Source organism: Anoplopoma fimbria, chromosome 17, assembly GCF_027596085.1.
Source record: "Anoplopoma fimbria isolate UVic2021 breed Golden Eagle Sablefish chromosome 17, Afim_UVic_2022, whole genome shotgun sequence".
In the NCBI taxonomy this organism is placed as follows: domain Eukaryota; kingdom Metazoa; phylum Chordata; class Actinopteri; order Perciformes; family Anoplopomatidae; genus Anoplopoma; species Anoplopoma fimbria.
Genome location: NC_072465.1, coordinates 2,904,240 through 2,922,908, shown reverse-complemented (window position 1 = coordinate 2,922,908; position 18,669 = coordinate 2,904,240). Strand labels below are relative to the sequence as shown.

At 40.6% G+C, this 18,669-nt stretch overlaps 1 protein-coding gene across 2 annotated transcripts in view; it reads right to left on the bottom strand.

Annotated features, from left to right (window-relative positions):
- Positions 1–1,393: 1,393 nt before the first annotated feature.
- chchd6b (coiled-coil-helix-coiled-coil-helix domain containing 6b) overlaps positions 1,394–18,669 on the bottom strand; it is a 56,018-nt gene continuing 38,742 nt past the window's right edge. The window contains exon 8 of one of the 2 annotated variants that reach the window (XM_054617465.1): positions 1,394–1,970. In XM_054617465.1, the coding sequence (XP_054473440.1) occupies positions 1,947–1,970 (24 nt within the window). In that variant the 3' untranslated portion in view covers positions 1,394–1,946. Of the gene's footprint in view, positions 1,973–18,669 lie in introns of both variants that reach the window. The other variant, XM_054617466.1, reaches the window with a different exon arrangement.

Sequence of the window (18,669 nt, the reverse complement as noted above, 5' to 3'; positions counted from 1 at the left end):
TTAAAAAAAAAAACTAACATCAGCCACCATCAAGATTGTGTTTATCTCATTTCACCACAAAACCACATTCAGAACATCTCATAAAGCCCAGTCTTCCGGTTTTTTTTCACCCATTGTGCTCTCTTATCCCATATATTGGTGAAATATCCATTGATATTTCTGTAATTCAGCCACTTTAATTAAAGGGGGTGGATTTCTAATAAAAGCCAAATGGCAGATAGCAGTGCCTGGGCTTTTCAGCAGCTTGTTTAATCAGAGAATTGCTGAATGGGAGAAGGCAATAACAGAGTGAATAGAGGCTGGTATTTGTAAAGAAATGTCAGGGAGAGAGGAAGGATATGAGAGTCACTGACTGAAACCTCTAATATGGTGCTGGCTTTAATATATGTGCATCATGTCTGTTGGGTTAGGGCTGCTTAATCCCTGGTGAGGAAGTGGAGTTTGTGGTTGGGAGGTGTTCGCTGCGGCTCACACACAAAATTGGACTGACAGAAATGATAGACGCACACAGGCCCACACTCCCAAATCCATTTCATTGGCCTCCGTATTTCACTTTCACTTTACTAGATTTTTATAATAGATCATATATTGTATGGATTGGTCAATGGCGCTGTGAGTGTTATGTCGTGATCGATGCCATGGTGGCAAGTGAGAGTCAAACTGTGATCAATAGATCTCTCCCTGCAGCTATCATTAACAGATAATCTCTACTACAGTCACACGGACTACCACTTCTGTGAAAGCGTATTTTTTTATCCAGGAACAACTATGAGGAAATAGTACAAGTCCATTAATATTCTGGTGTGGTTCTGCTGTGTAACTGACTGTGTGTACAAGTGCAATATGTATGTGTGTTTGTGTGTGCGATAACGAGCCTCTGTCATTCTGAGGGTGGCCAACCATGTCCATATATAAGTGCAAATGCTTCTCAATTGAGTCACTCTCTTTTCAGACTCAAACACGCACACACACACACACACACACACACACACACACACACACACACACACACACACACACACACACACACACACACACACACACACACACACACACACACACACACACACACACAGGGAGAGGGTTAAGTGTGTGAGTACAGAGTAGTGCTGTGAGCTGAAGCTCTGTGAGCTGACCTTCAGGGTTATCTGGAAGGTTCCTCCACACCTTGCTGCTAGCACCAACCCCTGCAGTCACCATGGAAACACAGCTAGCAGGGACAACATGTGGCCTGTCCAGTGTGTTGCTCATGTGCATGCATTCACGCAAGCAGATTTACATGACGAGCCAGTATATACGTGTGTTCTCTGTAGTGGGAAAACACATGAAAAAGACAAATACTCACATACAGGCACACGTATTAATTCATGCACACTTCACTATTCATCTGTTCTCCACTTTATTTATTCTTGATTTCCTTCCCTCTCCTTTCCCTTCTCTCTCTTAATGAAACCATGAGTATGGCACAGCATTGTCAGAAGGGTGCACACGACCCCATTTTCAGCAGTGGAAGCATTATTAGCGTGCCGTGACAAGAGACAGCTGCACCACACACACACACACACACACACACACACACACACACACACACACACACACACACACACACACACACACACACACACACACACACACACACACACGAACACAAGACACACAACCCACAGTATCATCACCACCGGACCACTGGGATTTATTTCAGCGATGGCAGGGGTGTGCCGCCGCAACATGATAATAAATCAACACATCATACACTCTGGAGTGACATGTCAAGATAATACACTCAAAAACCAAGAAGGACGGTGAGTTGGAAAGCGGAGGGGGTTATTCAGTGATGGTGGATAAATAAATGGATGGATAGGAGAAGGACAGAGGAAGGCGAGAAATGGGAAGATTTGATGCTCTCTTCTTCTTGACTTCTTCTCCTCCTCCTTTCTTTGGGATTCTCAGCCATGATTTGTCAGTGAGCTCTACAAAAACAAAAGGGAGGGAGACAAGAAGGGGGGAAGGGTAGATAAGAAAAGAGAAACCATCAAATTACAATTTACAATACTGGGATCCAAGGGGGAAACTCACAAAAGTCAGGATGCATCATGGGAAATCCTATCTCTCACACAAAAACACAGCAGCCAAAGAGTCACACTGCACATTACAAATGTAGTTTGGTAAATGTAAGTGTCATCTCTATCCAGTTTCTTTCAACTACAGCTCCTTTATGAAACAGCTCACAACAAGGTCTGTGGATTATTCTGTAACCAGGTCATGATTTCAGGAAAGAGACATTGCTGTTGAGTTTTTCAAAAGTTATTTTTGGCACTTTGAGCACCACAAGCAGAGCACCATATAGTCCCTTTATATTTGGGTGAAGGTTGAAATCTCTACGGCCAGAGTCTCCAAAACTAGAGACTTTGGGGTGAACTGTAGTTTTATGAAAAGCATAAAAAACCTGACGCCATAACTTTTGCTTTTGGGGCACCTTCTCTGCGAGAGATGATCCTCACTAACTTGGAAACATGGCCCATTTGTCAGGAAATGTTGTTAAAAAAAACAAAAACTAAAAACAGTTTGATTTCATTTTAAAGTAGACAAACACAAAACTGGTCAACGTTTTTCATCCTTGAGAGTAAGAGATAGAAACATACATTATGTACTGTATTCCCATGAGTTGTAGCCTGAAGCGTGCGATGCCCTGGAAGTATTTGGCCTGTAGCAGTATATGCAAGTTCTAATCCAGTGACTCACAGTAGCTGCAGGGCAAGTCTTAAGTGGTTTATTAGTACAATAAGCCAACAGCTGAGAGATATTTTGGCCAGTGTTTTTTTTTGTGGAATTGCTGTGCAACAGCAAGAATTGCAACAGACTGGGTAACCATTCAAACACACGTGTCTGCCTCAGGAAAAAACCTTTGAGCAAGGCACTTTACTACAACTACTCTGCAAAAGACACAGTGTGTATAAATCATTTCAGAGCATTTCAGTTACTTGCCTTCATTCTATTTCTTTATTCCACCTTAAAAAATCCAGAAGCTTGTTACTGCCTTTTGCTTGCTTATCACGGCTCTGTACTGTTGCCATAGCACCAACGCTTAGCGCTGAAGTGACAGCACCAGACAAGGCAGACTGCTCATGAAGACGACTGTGGACTAAGGAGAAAGGGGTTGCAGTTGTACAAGTGGAAGGAAAAGAGTCAAAAGAACAATTTTTTATTTAATCAGGCCATACAACATTTTGAGCAGAAGGAGGTGGCGTGTCGGGGTGGGGTGTGTACCTGCATCTGATGCAGTGGTTGGAGGTAATGCTATAGAGCTATACATGCCTACTTAAATGAGACTATTGTCTTAACTGGGCTATGGATAATTTATCCAGAATGGTTTCAAAATGTTCTACTCTCTTATTGCAACTGTGTAATTTAACTCTCTACCTCTATATGTTTGTAATATTTATATTTTATCATTTAGTTTCTCCCTCTTGCCTCAGGTACTACCATTAGCCAAAAATGATGTCAATTTGATAAACATCCATAATCCCCTGATCCTTTTAGCTTTCAAATTAATAAGGCTTGTTGTTACTGTAGGTTGTGTGCATGTGAAGTTTGCATGGTTGCATTCTGTATGCCGCAATGTAATCTTTATACTGTTGTTTCCTTGTCTTGTTTTAGCTGATGCAAATACATTTCCTCTGCAAGAAATTAAAGACTAACATTGGTATTTTACAATGTTTATGTGTCTCAGTGATGAATTTTTTAATATAATCACTCAGGGCAGTTCTGCTCCGTCATTGTACATCCACTAGAATAATTAGTTTTTTCCACTGACCGGCTCAGATTGTAAAAATATTAAACATAGTGCTAAAGATTCCAGAGAGGGGTTGGTTGTGGTGTATTCAAATGAGATAAGCGTATTAACCGATACTGGAAGAAAAAGGATGGATGGAAATGCATTTGTAATTGTCTATGTGCGCTGTTGTAGTGTACTAAACACTGATTGATAGCTGATTAAGTTTCAGAAAGCCAGACTACTATAGAATACAACTAAACACCTCCTGCATCAATACACATACAAACACACAGTCGCAGGGAAAGACACAGGGCAACCCAGGGTTAGTGAAGCATTAGCTTGTGGCTGCTCGGTGGGCTAGTTGGCATGCTAACTACCGCGGTGCTTGGCTGGCAGGCAGATATGCCGGCGGGCGGGTTAGCCGTTCACTTGCCAAGTGCATCCGAGGGCATCGCAGCCTGTGCCATTGAATTGGAGATGAGCGGCAAATGTGACAAGGGGATTTAGCTTTACTGTTCCACTCACGTCCTGAGATATAAAGGGGGACAGTGTGTGTCTGCATATGTGCATGACAGTGGCTCCGACTGTGCGTGTGCAGTAGTTCATGCACGCATTGACATGTGTGCAGGTGTATGTATGTGTGAGAGTGTGGCGGCAGTGTGTGTAGGTATCGCCACACTCATATACAACAGTGTGATGGGACATTATTCCTCATGCATAGTGTATGAAGTAGTTCCTGAATTTTCAAACTGACCCCTGGCACCTCCCACAGTACACACAGTTCAATGTGGTGCCCCGGGTCCAAATTTGGACTGCCGCCATACACATTTGGGTAATTTAAAGACAGGAAAAGCTTTTTATGCACGGCAACTTGGCCAGGGAGGGCAGCCAACTATTCAAGCTCAAGGTCTGTACCGAATTTAAGATGTACACTCAGTTGCCTGTTTATTAGGTACACCGAGCTAAAGCTAATGCAGTCGAATCCAGGAGTCTTACATAAATCCTTCCTTCATCAAGGTATAATGTTCAGCTTTTTTTGAAACCGTTTTAAAGAGGTTCTGATTCAACTTGATTGTCATTCTAGAGGAGGCAGTTTGTGGTGCTGTTATACTGAGAGCTACTTCTAATTTTATTGTCACCCCATTTCCAGTATATCAGCTAGATGTTGTAGACTGAAGGTCCAACAATATCTCTTCTGTAGACGTTGATTTAGTATGTCGTTTTTATCCTCTTATTCAAGAGCATAGTCTTTCAATTTGAGATCACGTCTCATTGATTTCACGTTCAGATTTTGTAATGCTTTCCCTGAAAACCTGCTCGTCTCACTGAAAGCCTCTGTTTGCATTTTGTTTATTGATATTGCAGATATATTGTTGCTTGCATAGATTTCCTGTGCGCCAGCTTAAGTCCTTCTCCTCACACTCAGGCTGCTTCTGTGTGCTCGTGAAACGTCTGTTATCTGATTTCCTCTCTGCTCTTCTGTGCAATAACCCAGTCAAAATTCCCCAGCTAATGGGATGCCAGGTGTAGTGTCGACCAATGAAATGATCCCTGCTTTGTTGCGGGTGTGATCGGTTTACTAGATTGTCCCTGAAAGGCGCTTTCTCTTTAACCTTGTTCATCCAAGTTTACCATCCAAGGCTTTATTACAGATGCAGCCACCGAGGGTTGCTCTCCCTCCTTGGCTGAAAGGAGATCCCCCGTAATGTTGTAGTGAATATGGGCCGACTCGTAACGCCCCTATGGCACAATATGAGGTAATCAGTTGCAATGGTTTACTTATCCACCATCAGTGATTATTAAAGCCGAACCAGTTGACTATGCCTGAAATTTGCTGTTCTTATCATATTTGAAGTGTTAGTGAATGTGCGTCCCCCACAGAGCATTGGCTACTTGTAATGATTATCATTATATCATGATCATATCATGGTGATCAGGCCATGTAAATATTATGCTGACACTTTGTTGTAAAATACTGATACAGATTGTTGTTTTATTCATAAAAGCGAGACAGCAAAGTTATATCTAGAAGTACAACAAACGCACCCACAGAAAATCAGGGATCATTTCATTTGTCAACACTACACCTGCCATTCTATTGGTTGTGGAACTTTAACAGCGCTATTGCGAAAAAAAAAAGAGTAGACAATAAATCTGAGAGAAGACGTTCGATGAGCACACAGTAGCAGCCTGAGTGTAATAAGAAGGGCTCAAGCTGGATTGTGGGAAATCTGTGCAAGCAACAATATATCTGAGTGCAAATAGTTTGAGTAGAAGCAGAGAAAATCAGTGCCCAAGCAAGGGCTATTTGAGTGCGAGGACTGGGTTTTGAGGGAAAGTATTACAAAAAATCGGAATGAAAATCAATGGGTCAAGCTTTAAAATTGAAAGGCCACGCCCATGAATAAAGAAAAAGCTCCCATACTTTCAGCTGCTTGATTGCTCTCTGTTAATATTGTTATCTGCCATAACCAGTTTCAGAGGAAACAGACTTATGGACAATATAATCCAATGAGACAGCTGGGAAAACCTACAAAAACATGCAGGCCAGCACACCATTTAAAGAAAGATATTCTTATCTAACATTGTCACGAACCATGGGTGTAATGTTAACGTTATTCTCATTTGGCTATCTTTTATGTTGCAATCAGAGGGAATGAGTAAGTATTTTTTAAAATTGACTCTTTCTCAACCTATTTACATGAGTTGAAACCAATTCCCATACAATGTTGGTTAAAAAAGTATAAAGTCGAACCAACTATTTCACTTCATTATCACTGACTCTTGCTGAGATGGAAAAGTGTCTGTTGAGGTTAGATTCAATACACACAAAAAACACTGATACACAGCATATAGACACACAAACACATGTTTTCGTCCAGCTGCCAGCTTCCATCCAATTAGTGAGCAGTGTGAGGAGTAGATACATCCTTGTGTTTGTTGGCCAGCAACTGTATATACACAAGTTGGGTAGGTTCAAACTTCCCCAGCCATAAGGTAATGAGCATCATTGACAGCAGACCCACATGTAAACACATCTGCATCAAATGTAAGGAGACGCTCACTCACATACACACACAAACACACTTGCCTCTTTTCTGCGAAAAACAAAAATAATAGACAAGTAGAAAATCAATAACTGTCTTCTCTGCTCAGTACTAACAGCACTCAGTTATCTCCCTCTCTCTGGAAGAACGGAGACAGTTGCCAGGCAGGGATGTCAATCAGACACTCACAGAATGGCCTTGGCTATGGCTGCTTAATAAAGACACAACTTTCACTGATTACACCGTCAGTAAGACAGCCAAACAGTCAATCAGTAATTCCTTTGAGGACGGTTCTTAATCAGTCAGGCAGCTAGTTAGTTACATGCTCTTACATCTCTCAGTCTGTATGTAAGTCTGTAGGTTGTTAAGTTAGTTATCGGATATCTTATCGGATATCATATATATATATATATATGTTGACGACATAGCCTTCATAGGCAAGGGGCTTTATTACCGGGGTACCGTTGTAGCCAGCGGTTATCCGGGCCATGACTTCCTTTTTCCTGCGATGCTCATTGTTTACACTCCGATATGCAACTTGAGATGCAAGACTGGAGTTGGATTTCAGAGACGACACGTACGATCAGATTGTTTAACAAGTTTACAAGCTAATCTAAAACCGCAAAAACCTAAATCATCGCCTGATGATAGCTGCTGGGTTCCTAGATTGCAATTTTGCCAATGCGTCTCTTTTGCTCCTCACACGGACTGTCAACCTGCATTCAACCAAAGCCTGCTAGAACAAGATAATTCAGTACTACTCTGACTACAAATGGAAACCAGAACGCTTCTGATACCGAAATCTTGGCCTGTTGTCTACAGATTAGGCATGTTAATGCAGAATCTATTTTTAGAGATTATAAGAGCACTGACTGACTGGACCATTCACACCAACATTCATTCAGTCAGATAGTGGTTTAGTCAGTCTGTTACATTGCTGCAGAGAAGCATTCAGTTGCAAAAATGTTCTGTAAATCATCAGCCATCACACCGCTAAAGATACAGTCATTGAATTATTGTATTAAGTGCAGTCACTGATGTAATTTGATGATAACTCATCTTATATCTATGTTTAATGTAAAGACGTTTTTCAAGGGTGATTAAGGGCAGATTTCCCCAATGGTTCTAACCAATTGGCAAACGTAAATGTACCCCAATTTGATCAACTTTTGGATCGTTTTAAGTTATGTTGACGGTCAGTCCACCACTTTGGATTAGACTGAATATCTGGACAACTATTGGATGGTATACCAAAAAATGTTGACATTTAAGGTGCCCAAAGGATGGATCCTGATGACTTTGGTGATCCTCTTACTTTTCATGCCAAGTCTCCAGTTTGACTCGCGCTGGGGACTCATCCCCCTCACTCTCTCCATACATTTCCTGTCTATTTGAACTAGTAACTGTTAAATAAAAGATGTTTAACGGTATGGGACATTTTTTGTTTTAATTTGACACATCTTTTATACAAAAATGATTAATTTCACTCCCATTATATTTTCATTCTTTCCTGTCGTGCTGTCAAATTCATCTTAAATAGATTCAGTCACATTTTGTATTTTCAGTGATCCCTTCCTAACAAAATATCATTGCCACGGTAATAGTGCTTGTCAACTAAATTTATCGTAATTGTCATTGACTAGTTTGCACTACCACATACAGATATGAAATTGTCTCACTCTGGGTGAGCAGGAAAAATAATGTTCCTAATAACATTAACAATTAAAAAATAAGCTATTTTGTTAACTTTCAACAAAGGCTATTTGTACACATTAACTGAAGACCATATGAAAAAATTTCAGTGAGATTGAGCAGAGCATAGTTATCAATATAATAGTAAAGATGATGATGACAATTTCCTTTACAGAACAACACCTTTGTCTACAACTAGTGAGTCCCTTTGTCACAATTTATCGATCACATGTTACAGAGATGGCGATCAGAGGACTGTAGCAGCATGATGAGAAGTTTAGCTGGATGCTGATGGAGTGTTATATAGATTTAAGAAAAAAGAGAGAGAGAGACAGAGCACTGTTGGAGGAAGGAGCATGAGAGAGATCAGCTAATCTTCATGTGCCCTGTACGTTCACAGGGTAGTCGCCATGGAGATGATGGATGTGAAGGAGAGGTGGGATGGAAGGAGGGAAAGAGAGAGAGAGACATAAAGAGAAAGAAATATGTGAACTAGCATGCACGAGTTTGTGAGGGCAATATGTATGAGCATATTATATCACAACACAGGCATATGTCAATGTTTCTTCTCAAATGTGTTGCCAAAGCACTTAAATGGAATGAAATGAAAAAGAATAAAATAAGATTACCGCCTCGCAGTTGTATGCCTTCACCAGTTGCAGTTAACATCCATGCCTGTCCAAATTGTCATCACTTGATATTTTATCATATGTGTGAAATTGGTATAATTAGCAGAACTATTATTGAGCCAAAAACGTGTTTTACGAAGTCACAGTGACCTTGAGCTTTGAACACCAAAATCCATCATTTCATCCTTTTTTTGTTTAATATTTCTATGAAGAAATATACTGCATTGAAATGGCAGTCTAACAATGAGAACTATTCCAAAAGTATAAAACAAGAATAATAAGGATTTAATCAAAATTGCATTTCAATGGATCAAAAGAAAAACAAGCGATGCTTTCTGAATGTAATCATACAACTCAAAGTTGAAATCCACAAAAGCAAAAATAAATAAAAAATGAGTCGAGGAAAAGTCTTGAAAGTAGGGAAGTGAAAGCTTGAATATCTAATTGCTTGATGGTTGTTCTATTCTGGAAACCCAAATATGCAATATGGGGAGAGACAGATTTGTCTGACAGCCGATTTAACCAGCCGATATTATTGTTATCTGCCCTTATGCTGTCTAATTTGCTTAGATATGAAAACATCAACTTTAAAGTACCTAATAAAGAAAGTGTTGCTTGACTAATTCAAATATGGTATCATCACACACTTTTGACAGCAGAGCGGACTATAAATTAGAATACAGTGAAAGGCAGACTGATAGGAGCAGCAGGACAGAGCCATCTGCAATGTCAATCAGATATTTAGAAACTTACAGGACAAGAGCTATTTTGCTGAAGAAAAAAACAGCTTGAATCAAGAAATGTAACAGACACCTCACTATGGTCAAAACTATAAACCAGCACAAAAATGACAATTATGGTTTGAATGCCGTCTCTCAGCTCTAACGGTGTGTGCAAAACTCCGCCCTCAGTGAAAAAAAGAGGAGTAGAGAGAAACTAGCGCGACAAGACTCCTTACAATGAACTAGAACTAAAACAAGTGCACATAAATTACGTAAATAAAATATTTAGTTTCTTTCTTAGGCAATGAGGCACACATGAACAAATCCACTTCAACATTATTTAACTTGGTGCAACTTTCTTAGGTGATTTAATGAAGGCCCTGGCACCATTATGCATAACAGGAAGGGAATAGGAGATCAAATTGCATCCCTAGTTTTTCACAGAGCTGGCACCTAATGTCACCAAAGGCGCCTTCGACGCGTGTTTTCTTCGCAGTGTGACCAGGAAAGACAGAGATAACCCTTTCTCCAAATTTGATTTGTAGATGGGCTCTGGCTCACCACAGTATATCAACACAGTCCATATGATACATCAAGCTTTTATGGTCCGGGGGCACTCAGCCGGTTTTGGCCGTGGCTGAAGAGTGAGTTGAGCGTGGTCCAAGAAAGGCTCATTCTCAAGCTTAGGAGCGTCCATGGACAGACTGGAGATGGCTACTGCAGTGGAGGAGTTCGTCGAGTCTTTGGAAATACACACAACCCTTATATTGTTCGCTGTGATCTGGCCCGAAGATCCTTGCATTTATATTCCACTATTACCCATTAGGCTGACAGATTCTTCACTTTAGCATGGAGAGTGGCGATGTCTTTTCTGCAGGTGGAAAGCGTGGTTTCTATTTAACCTATTCAAAGCACTCACATTGGACTGGATGTTGGTAATAATGAAAGTGAATTTAGATTTCACTGGCTATAGCTCTGTTTAATGGCTGATAAATTCTCGTTCAAGGTCACTTCAAGCTCAGTCTTGAAAATAACCACCATCTTATTGAGATGTGAAGAGAGAAGAGGGGGCAGTAACTCCTGTTGGTGTGCCAGCTCTGTCCAGGCGGTAAGAGGACTCACTATAAGGTAAGTATTCAGCGTGCAGTGCAGGTCACTGAGGTTTTGCAGATGAAGTGCTTCCTGTTTGGTTTTTGCACACGTTTTGGTCAGCGATAAGGCTGTCGCGATCAGTCGGTGTAATCAATGACTTTGACGTCCATATTTAAAATCGTCAATTTTTCTGTTTTTGTAATCTTTTGTTCTTAGAGATGCTAAATACAACCATAAAGTCATAAGTTGTCTATCTCTCGAGTGAGTGAACAGAGGAACCGGTGCTCTGTGGCATCTACAGGGAGCGGCTGTCGTTCATCTGCATGTAGCCTGCATGAGCCGGTGTGTCATGAATATTTATTCTGATTCATCAAACAATTTTAGAGTAATTTTAATGTTTTATTACAATCAGGGATAAGTGTACTGTAAGAATATGGGGAGCACATTTTGATGGTCAATTTGGTTTGAGGGTTAGCGAATTTTGTTTTGTGTTTTTGGGAGGAAAATGAATAGTTTAGATCAATCGACTATTCTGTAAAACAGTCAATAGATTAATAAATAGAAAATGAGTCATAAGTGACAGCCCTTGTCAGCAAGATTATTGCAGGAGCCCAGAAAGTTGTGTCCAAATTCATTGATCGCTACGCCGGAAGACCTAATTAGTTCATTAATTTGAAGAAATTTCCTCCAGGCATTCCTGAGATACTTCATTCACGAAACATAAAACCCCAAAACATTATGACTTTGGCCGCTGCTATCACCAGTGTCGAGGCATAAAAGTAGTATGTCAGTAATCTAAATTATAATACTGTAGTTTATTAAGAGAGAGAAAAGAGCAGAGCAAAAATACATACATCGTGTTAGTATTGGTACAGATGTACAGCAAGTAGCAATCACACAAAAGCTATAATCAGTGTATGCTAGAATTCTATAATGCAGATATTAATAACGGGGATATTACAATATACAGAACTGTCTGGGTCAGTGTGTGTGTGTGGTTGTGTGTGCGTGCAGGGCCAGATTACTGCTGAATAGAGTGGCTCTGTTATCAGATCAGAGTTAGAAGGCAGGCCAAGGCTCACAGTGGGGCTCACCACCTGCAACTACAGATAGCCATACATAAATATACACACAAACACACACACACACACACCTGTATTCATCTTTATTTTATTTTTTACATTTTTTGTCTCAGTTTCTTCTTTCTCTCCCCCAGTGGTGATTGACAGATCATCCTCTTCACTTTCTGTCATCCCCTCATCCGCTGACAAAACTTCCCCTCTCCTCTTTATTCATCCTCTCTACATTCCTTCCATCATCTTCTCATTCCTACTGTATCTCTCTTTTACAGTTTTCTATTAACCCTTCTTCACTGACAGGCACTCTTAAGCCTCTATCTCCCCTACTTTTCTTCTCTTTCATCAGTCTTCATACATTCCCCCATTGACTGTCACCCTGTATTCGTCTTTCATCCCAGCTACAAAAACGCATCCCTCGTTTTATTTTCTCCCCTCTTTCTTAGCTGGAAATGGCCTCCTCCTTTTAATCAATTTCCCCACCTGGAAAAACCGAAAACAGGTTTGAATGATGACGTCTTGATTTTTTGTTGCTGGGATTTGCTGTGGCAGGAAATAGCAGAGTGAAATACTCTGCCATTACTATTAGTCTGCCATTACTAAAGACATTCACTTCTTTTTCATGTTGTCTGAGAGGTGCTTAAGATGCTGCTGTAAATTTAAACATGGACGGCTCTTTGCGGAAATGTTGTTGAGTTAGTTTGTGGTTAAAAGTGGCTGGTGTGGAAAATGTCAACTGAAATGTTTTGAAGAAAGGGGGGCAGCTCTAGTCTACACAGACACAGAAGATGCACAGATCCTGACACACATACACAGAGATGAACCACACAAACACACACACACGGCACAACTGATGGAGGTGACATTAAGAGAGAAGCACTTAAACGCGGCAGGATCCACCCATGCACTCCAAACTGGCGATCACACACACACACACACACACACACACACACACACACACACACACACACACACACACACACACACACACACACACACACACACACACACACAGAAAGACGGATACAGAAACACATTAGTTTCTTTTTTAAATCCCTTTTTCTTTGTCTTTTGGAACTAAAGCTCATCTCAAGATGAGAAAGCGTGACAGTGTACACATTTTGGACTCTTAAAGTGAGCACCACCTCTTATGCATTATGCATTCCCTGTCTCAGAACTAATGTTGGTCAAAGCTGCATACCTAACCTCAAAGTTTACTGGGGTTATAACTAACAACTGTTTACATAATTGATTAATTAAGCCATTGTTCATTTCTTCTATTAAATCCTTTTGCATAAACACAAACACAAGTTGCCAGAGACCAAGGTGAGCCCAGAAAGGTGATTTTCTGGGCATTTTGATTAATTGAGTATTGTGTACATTAACCTTTACCATAACATTTTTAAAGCAAATTCTTTAACCCCCCCCCCCCCTAGTCTTCCAACAGCTCCATGAAAAAGTAAACACCAACTAAACCGCAAATTTTAAAAAGTGCAGGAACACAAACTTCACATTGAAACAAATTGGCCTATAAATACATATAGGTTTTTGCTCATTTGATGATGTATCACTTCCTTGCTTTGGACCAACAGGATTGCACATTGATAGAGAACCAACCTCCCACCCTACTGATTAGTGTAACACAATAAAGGTGTGCACGCTACTGCTGACAACGACCCTGATAAAGACCGTTGTGATCTATTTCCTTATGGGAAAGTGTCCGTACAGTGTAATACATACGTGTTTGAAATGTTACTTATTTCTATAATGAAAATAGTTTTAAAAGGTTTCCAGTGGTTAACGTGCTTCCTCAGTTCCCAGCAAGAGGATTTGGTCTGTCTTTAACACTTACACTACTGCCTGTTCAAAATAAATGAAAAGAAAGCATCCTAATGCATCATTTGTTTCTTTGTTCCATATGTACTGGACTCTAACCGAAATGTGACTCCTAAACCCGGGGTGTGAACCAAACCGTGACTTCTGTGTAATGTTACAACCCAGATTATGATCCATTCCATCCCATTCACATTTGCATATTATTAGCCCCCTGCCAGGGCTCTTAACATCCTCCAAGTATGTTTTCCTACCTATTTCAAACTGTTACTGCACTGTTTAAAAGCTACAATCGGGAATAAACAGATCTCTGATTACCTTTACAAATGTCACCATATATACCAAGTGCAAATGCATCTGTTACACATACTGTTGTGCTTCAGCAATGCTCTAGTTCTGCCTCTGTAATCAAGGCAGAACTAGAGTGGCACTTAACCAAACATCTCAGAGGCCAGCACATGCTCACAGATCAGGGTAGACAAAAACTGCGTTCAGGAGACCGACGAGTTCAAGTGGGTCAAGTATGTGGGATATATGGGCAAGTGTTGCTACAATGCCGTTGGCCGCTGCTAATGGTATTAAATGGCACAGCACTAGCATTCTGCAAATGGTTGGCTTGGAGCTGGTTGGCTTGGAGTATTGTGTGCGTGCGTGAGTGAGTGAGTGAGTGAGTGTGTGTGTGTGTGTGTGTGTGTGTGGGGGGGGGGGGGGGCTGACACTTACAGTAAGTGGTGGTTTGAGAAATGTTTGTTCTTCAATGTGACTTTGAGGAAGGGTGTGTTTTGTTTCACTGAGAAGGAGGTTGAAAGAGAGAATAGATGATGAGAGGTAAAGGGTGGACTCAACCTCTCAACTCTCTCATGGGCTTCCACTCACGCAACCGCACAACTGCAAGCCCATTAACACACACTGAATATAAAAAAAAAAATTCCAGTTACAATGACCATATACTGACAATATATCAGATAACGTCAACCAAAAAGAGACACAACCCACAGGGCTTCATGGTACGCAGGGCCTTGGTGAGCTGACATTTACCCTGAGTCCTTAACACACACACACACACACACACGCACACTCATAAGGTGACATATGCATGACAATGGCCCGACCAGAGACAGGAAAGGAACAGGTGGGGGAGGGATAGCAGAGAGTAGGTGCAAGGCCATATCCTGTCTTATAACTGTCTTTAATGGATGGCAGAGGGCACAATGTGTGAAAAATATGTGTGTGCATGCATGAATCATAAAACATAAAATAACTTTTGAGTGACATATAAGGAAAGCTGTGCCACTGTAGATAGGGAGTTGGGTATGACTTCAAGCGCGAGACAGAAATAGTGAGATAGATACTCTAGTGATGTTCAGATCAAGACACTGGCAGAGGAGACAGATAAGCAGGCCGCCGGTTTCATTGGCAGATTGACTGACAAACAGACAGGCTGACAAGGAGGAACAGATATATACAGTACAGCCTATATGAATAACCTCTTGGAAAATGATGCAAGTGAGTGGTAGCTGGGCGACAAACAGAACTGATCGGAGCCGAGACAGAATGGACCTGCTGCTGTGAGTCATGTACACAAACTGTAACTTTGCTTACACGACTCCATCATACAGAATACCACAAGACTACGTGGAAAATGTTTTTGGATTTAGGGAGACAGATGGAATTTGATAGGTGTTCATGTGCAGAAAGAGACAAAAGAGAGAAAGACAACTAAAAAGATTAACTTTGGGGAGAAAAATACATCATTCTTCCTTTAATCACAGGGAAGAAAGCATCTCCTTCAGAAAAATCCTTTAAAGTATAAACAGATAACAAAAGAACAGAGCTTTTAAGCTGTCGCAAGCTTTTCAGCAGGCTAGAAGCTTCGCTGTCTACTGAGCAGTAATGGTATTGTTGGACAAAGCTGAAAAATTACTGCATCCAATTACATTGTATGTCTTTTCTACACGCTAGCTATTTTATCTACCCAAATGTTTATTTTGCTGTTGTTTGTTTGTTAAAATAAATCGCCCTCTTTTCCAGAGTGCATCTCAAAAATATGTTGGTGAATTATTGTTGTCCTTGAGCGCAGCAGATAAGTGGTTCTACAAAATTACGAAGGAATGTATGTCGGGCCAGTGTTAATGTTATGGAATTCAAAAAATGTTTGGTTGTTAAATTGTTTATTTTCTTATGAAACAATCAGATGTTTTTCTGAATGCTTGAAATCCACATTTTCCAAAACGTGGCATTTTACTACGTAATCTTTCATTTTGTCACTCGCGGTACATGATGAGCTCATGGCAGGTGAAGGTAATTACCTACTTCACAAACAAACCTTCTGTTCCCGTTTTGGAACGAACACAGAGGCACCTCGTTCAGAGAAAGGTAAAACCTCCATTATTAACAGTCTCACCCTTAACAAAATGTTCCCTCCCGGGTCTATAGAATATCACATTTCATAATGAAATATGATCCAGTGCTCTCTCTCATTACTAAATCTGCAGTGCATATTGCTCCCTGTTGACCCTTTACTACCTGCAGCCATACTGAAACTTTACCTAGTAAAACTCTCGTCCAAGTGCTCTGCTCTGCCAAGCTGCTGGCTCTGTTAAATCCATTTATAGACAGGCAGACTGGACAGCTGCCTGTGTGTCCAGAGGGGTCTTAGGACTACCCACTCATTTCTTTCCATTAAGGCTGAATGACCGGGAGCCTGAAGTGGCAGCTATACTCGTCACCTCCCCTTCTCTATTTGACCCAATCTCAGTCATTTGGGTATCATTCCAAAGTGTTATTTTAGTATTCACACTTTAACCAGGCAGCGCTAAATACTTCCATAAAAACTAAGAAAATCGTAAGCTTTAAAACAGTCCCTGCTTTATGGACAGAAATATTTCTCATCTGTGGATATATCATACAGTAGTATATAGAAAGAAAACTTAAGAATGTGATGATTCTCAGGCAAGTTCCAGAGTTATAATTAGCACCTTTTTATGATGATTTATGAACATATTTGTGTTGGACATCTGAGAAAATATCCTCAGAAAGTGTAAGTCACACTGAATCTAAAAGATATGCGCATCATGTCTCTGTTATTAAAAGTAGTGAGACTTTTGACGTAAATTTCGGCAAATAATCAGACGTTAAGGTTTTTTAAAGTACCTCAATTGCTTAAATGAGCTGTGTGTCGCAGCTACTGCTGCTGTAACTGCAGACTGTGTTAATAAGTGTGTCCAAGTACCACAATTATCTTCCAATTGTTTTCAGAACCCTGCCATGACTATGTCCCTTACACCTCACACATATCTTTTCCTCACATCTCCCCCTCCGCACCCCACCTAAACTCACTTGTTTCTCCCAGTTGAAAACTGCTCTCCGACGTACTCGTTTCCGGCTTCTTTTTAAAGATACTTTTAATGCACTGTGCAAAATATGAGGGGTACCGGGGGCCCGAGACCCCTTGATTGACATTTCAGACCCCAGCAAGGAGTTTAAACTACAAACTACTTTAAAGTAAAGCCTGAAAGGAGAAAGAAAGGTTTTAGTTCCGGCATCCTACTAAGGACTGTTTTTTTTTCATTTGAGTGTTCAACAAAGACTGGGGTGGGTCTAATAGTGCCTGCCATGTTAGCCAAAACTACCTTAGACCTTAAAGAGCTCTGTGGTTTGCAGTGCATCTCAGAGCTAATGCACTGGCTAATGTGACAAAGTGTGCAGAGAAAAGCAGAGAAAGAGGCTTTCATTTAGGAATGTGGACAAATGGAGGACACGAGCAGGTGCTAAAGAGATAGATCAACTCTGAGAGCAACATGAAAGATCCAAGGAATAGCAGATAATACTCAAGATGTGAGAGAGATGTAAAGGATATAATACTGTATGTATAGTTCAATCGGACACTTAAATGTGAGGTCTACGTTAACACATCTATATCTAAAATCTTGAAACATTTATATGTCTGTATAAGTCTAAGCTTGGGATAGAGCTCTCTTCAGAAGTCTTAAAGGTCAACCTGAAAAAATCCGACCATCTTCAAAAGAGTACCACAGGTCACTCCTGAAGAGCGAGATTTCATCTCTGTTAGATTACCCCAAAAAAGAAAGGTTAGACGGAGAAGATGTCAGCGTTAAAATGTTTTGGATCAAGATGGTTCTTTTCAAAGTGAGACAGCAACCATGGGGAATTTTAAAAAGGCGCCAACTCTTAGAATTGTATGACTTTCAGGTGAAGAAACTTGTGAATACAGTTCAGTCATTTAACAGTTTGGCTCGCAATGACACAAACAGAGATCTGAAACAATACGTCGTCCATGGAGCACTGTAACGTTTGGCTTCTAAACCACTGTCTGAAAAGGACCAGACCTCATTTATCAACGTCAGTCAAATCCACCTTCTGCCACTGGAGTAGAAGTTGTGGACTTTTCATTGCTATTCAGAGGACAGTGTAGAGTCTAAGCCTTCTCTTGTTTTCAGGCCACAACACTTTCACTCACAGACGATGGGTGTAGTGTTGATGCGTTCGATACAGACTGAAGCTTTCTTTTTCATTCATTTGACCTTTTTACTCTCTCTTTCTGTTCTCTTCTGTGTTCCTTTCTCCTTCTTTTTCTGACTCTCCTTCACACTCACTCTGTCAAGGGTAGACCTGATTGATTGAATCTGTATTAAACAAGTGCCTCAAAAAAGAGAAAAACAGCTTGTCTTTACTCTGCACTTTGCTCTGACACTCAAAATCTGAATTTATACAACACATGCTCACACAAAAACAGAGTGACCCACGTACAAATACACCGGTTTTTTTTTTGCCTCAAAGAGC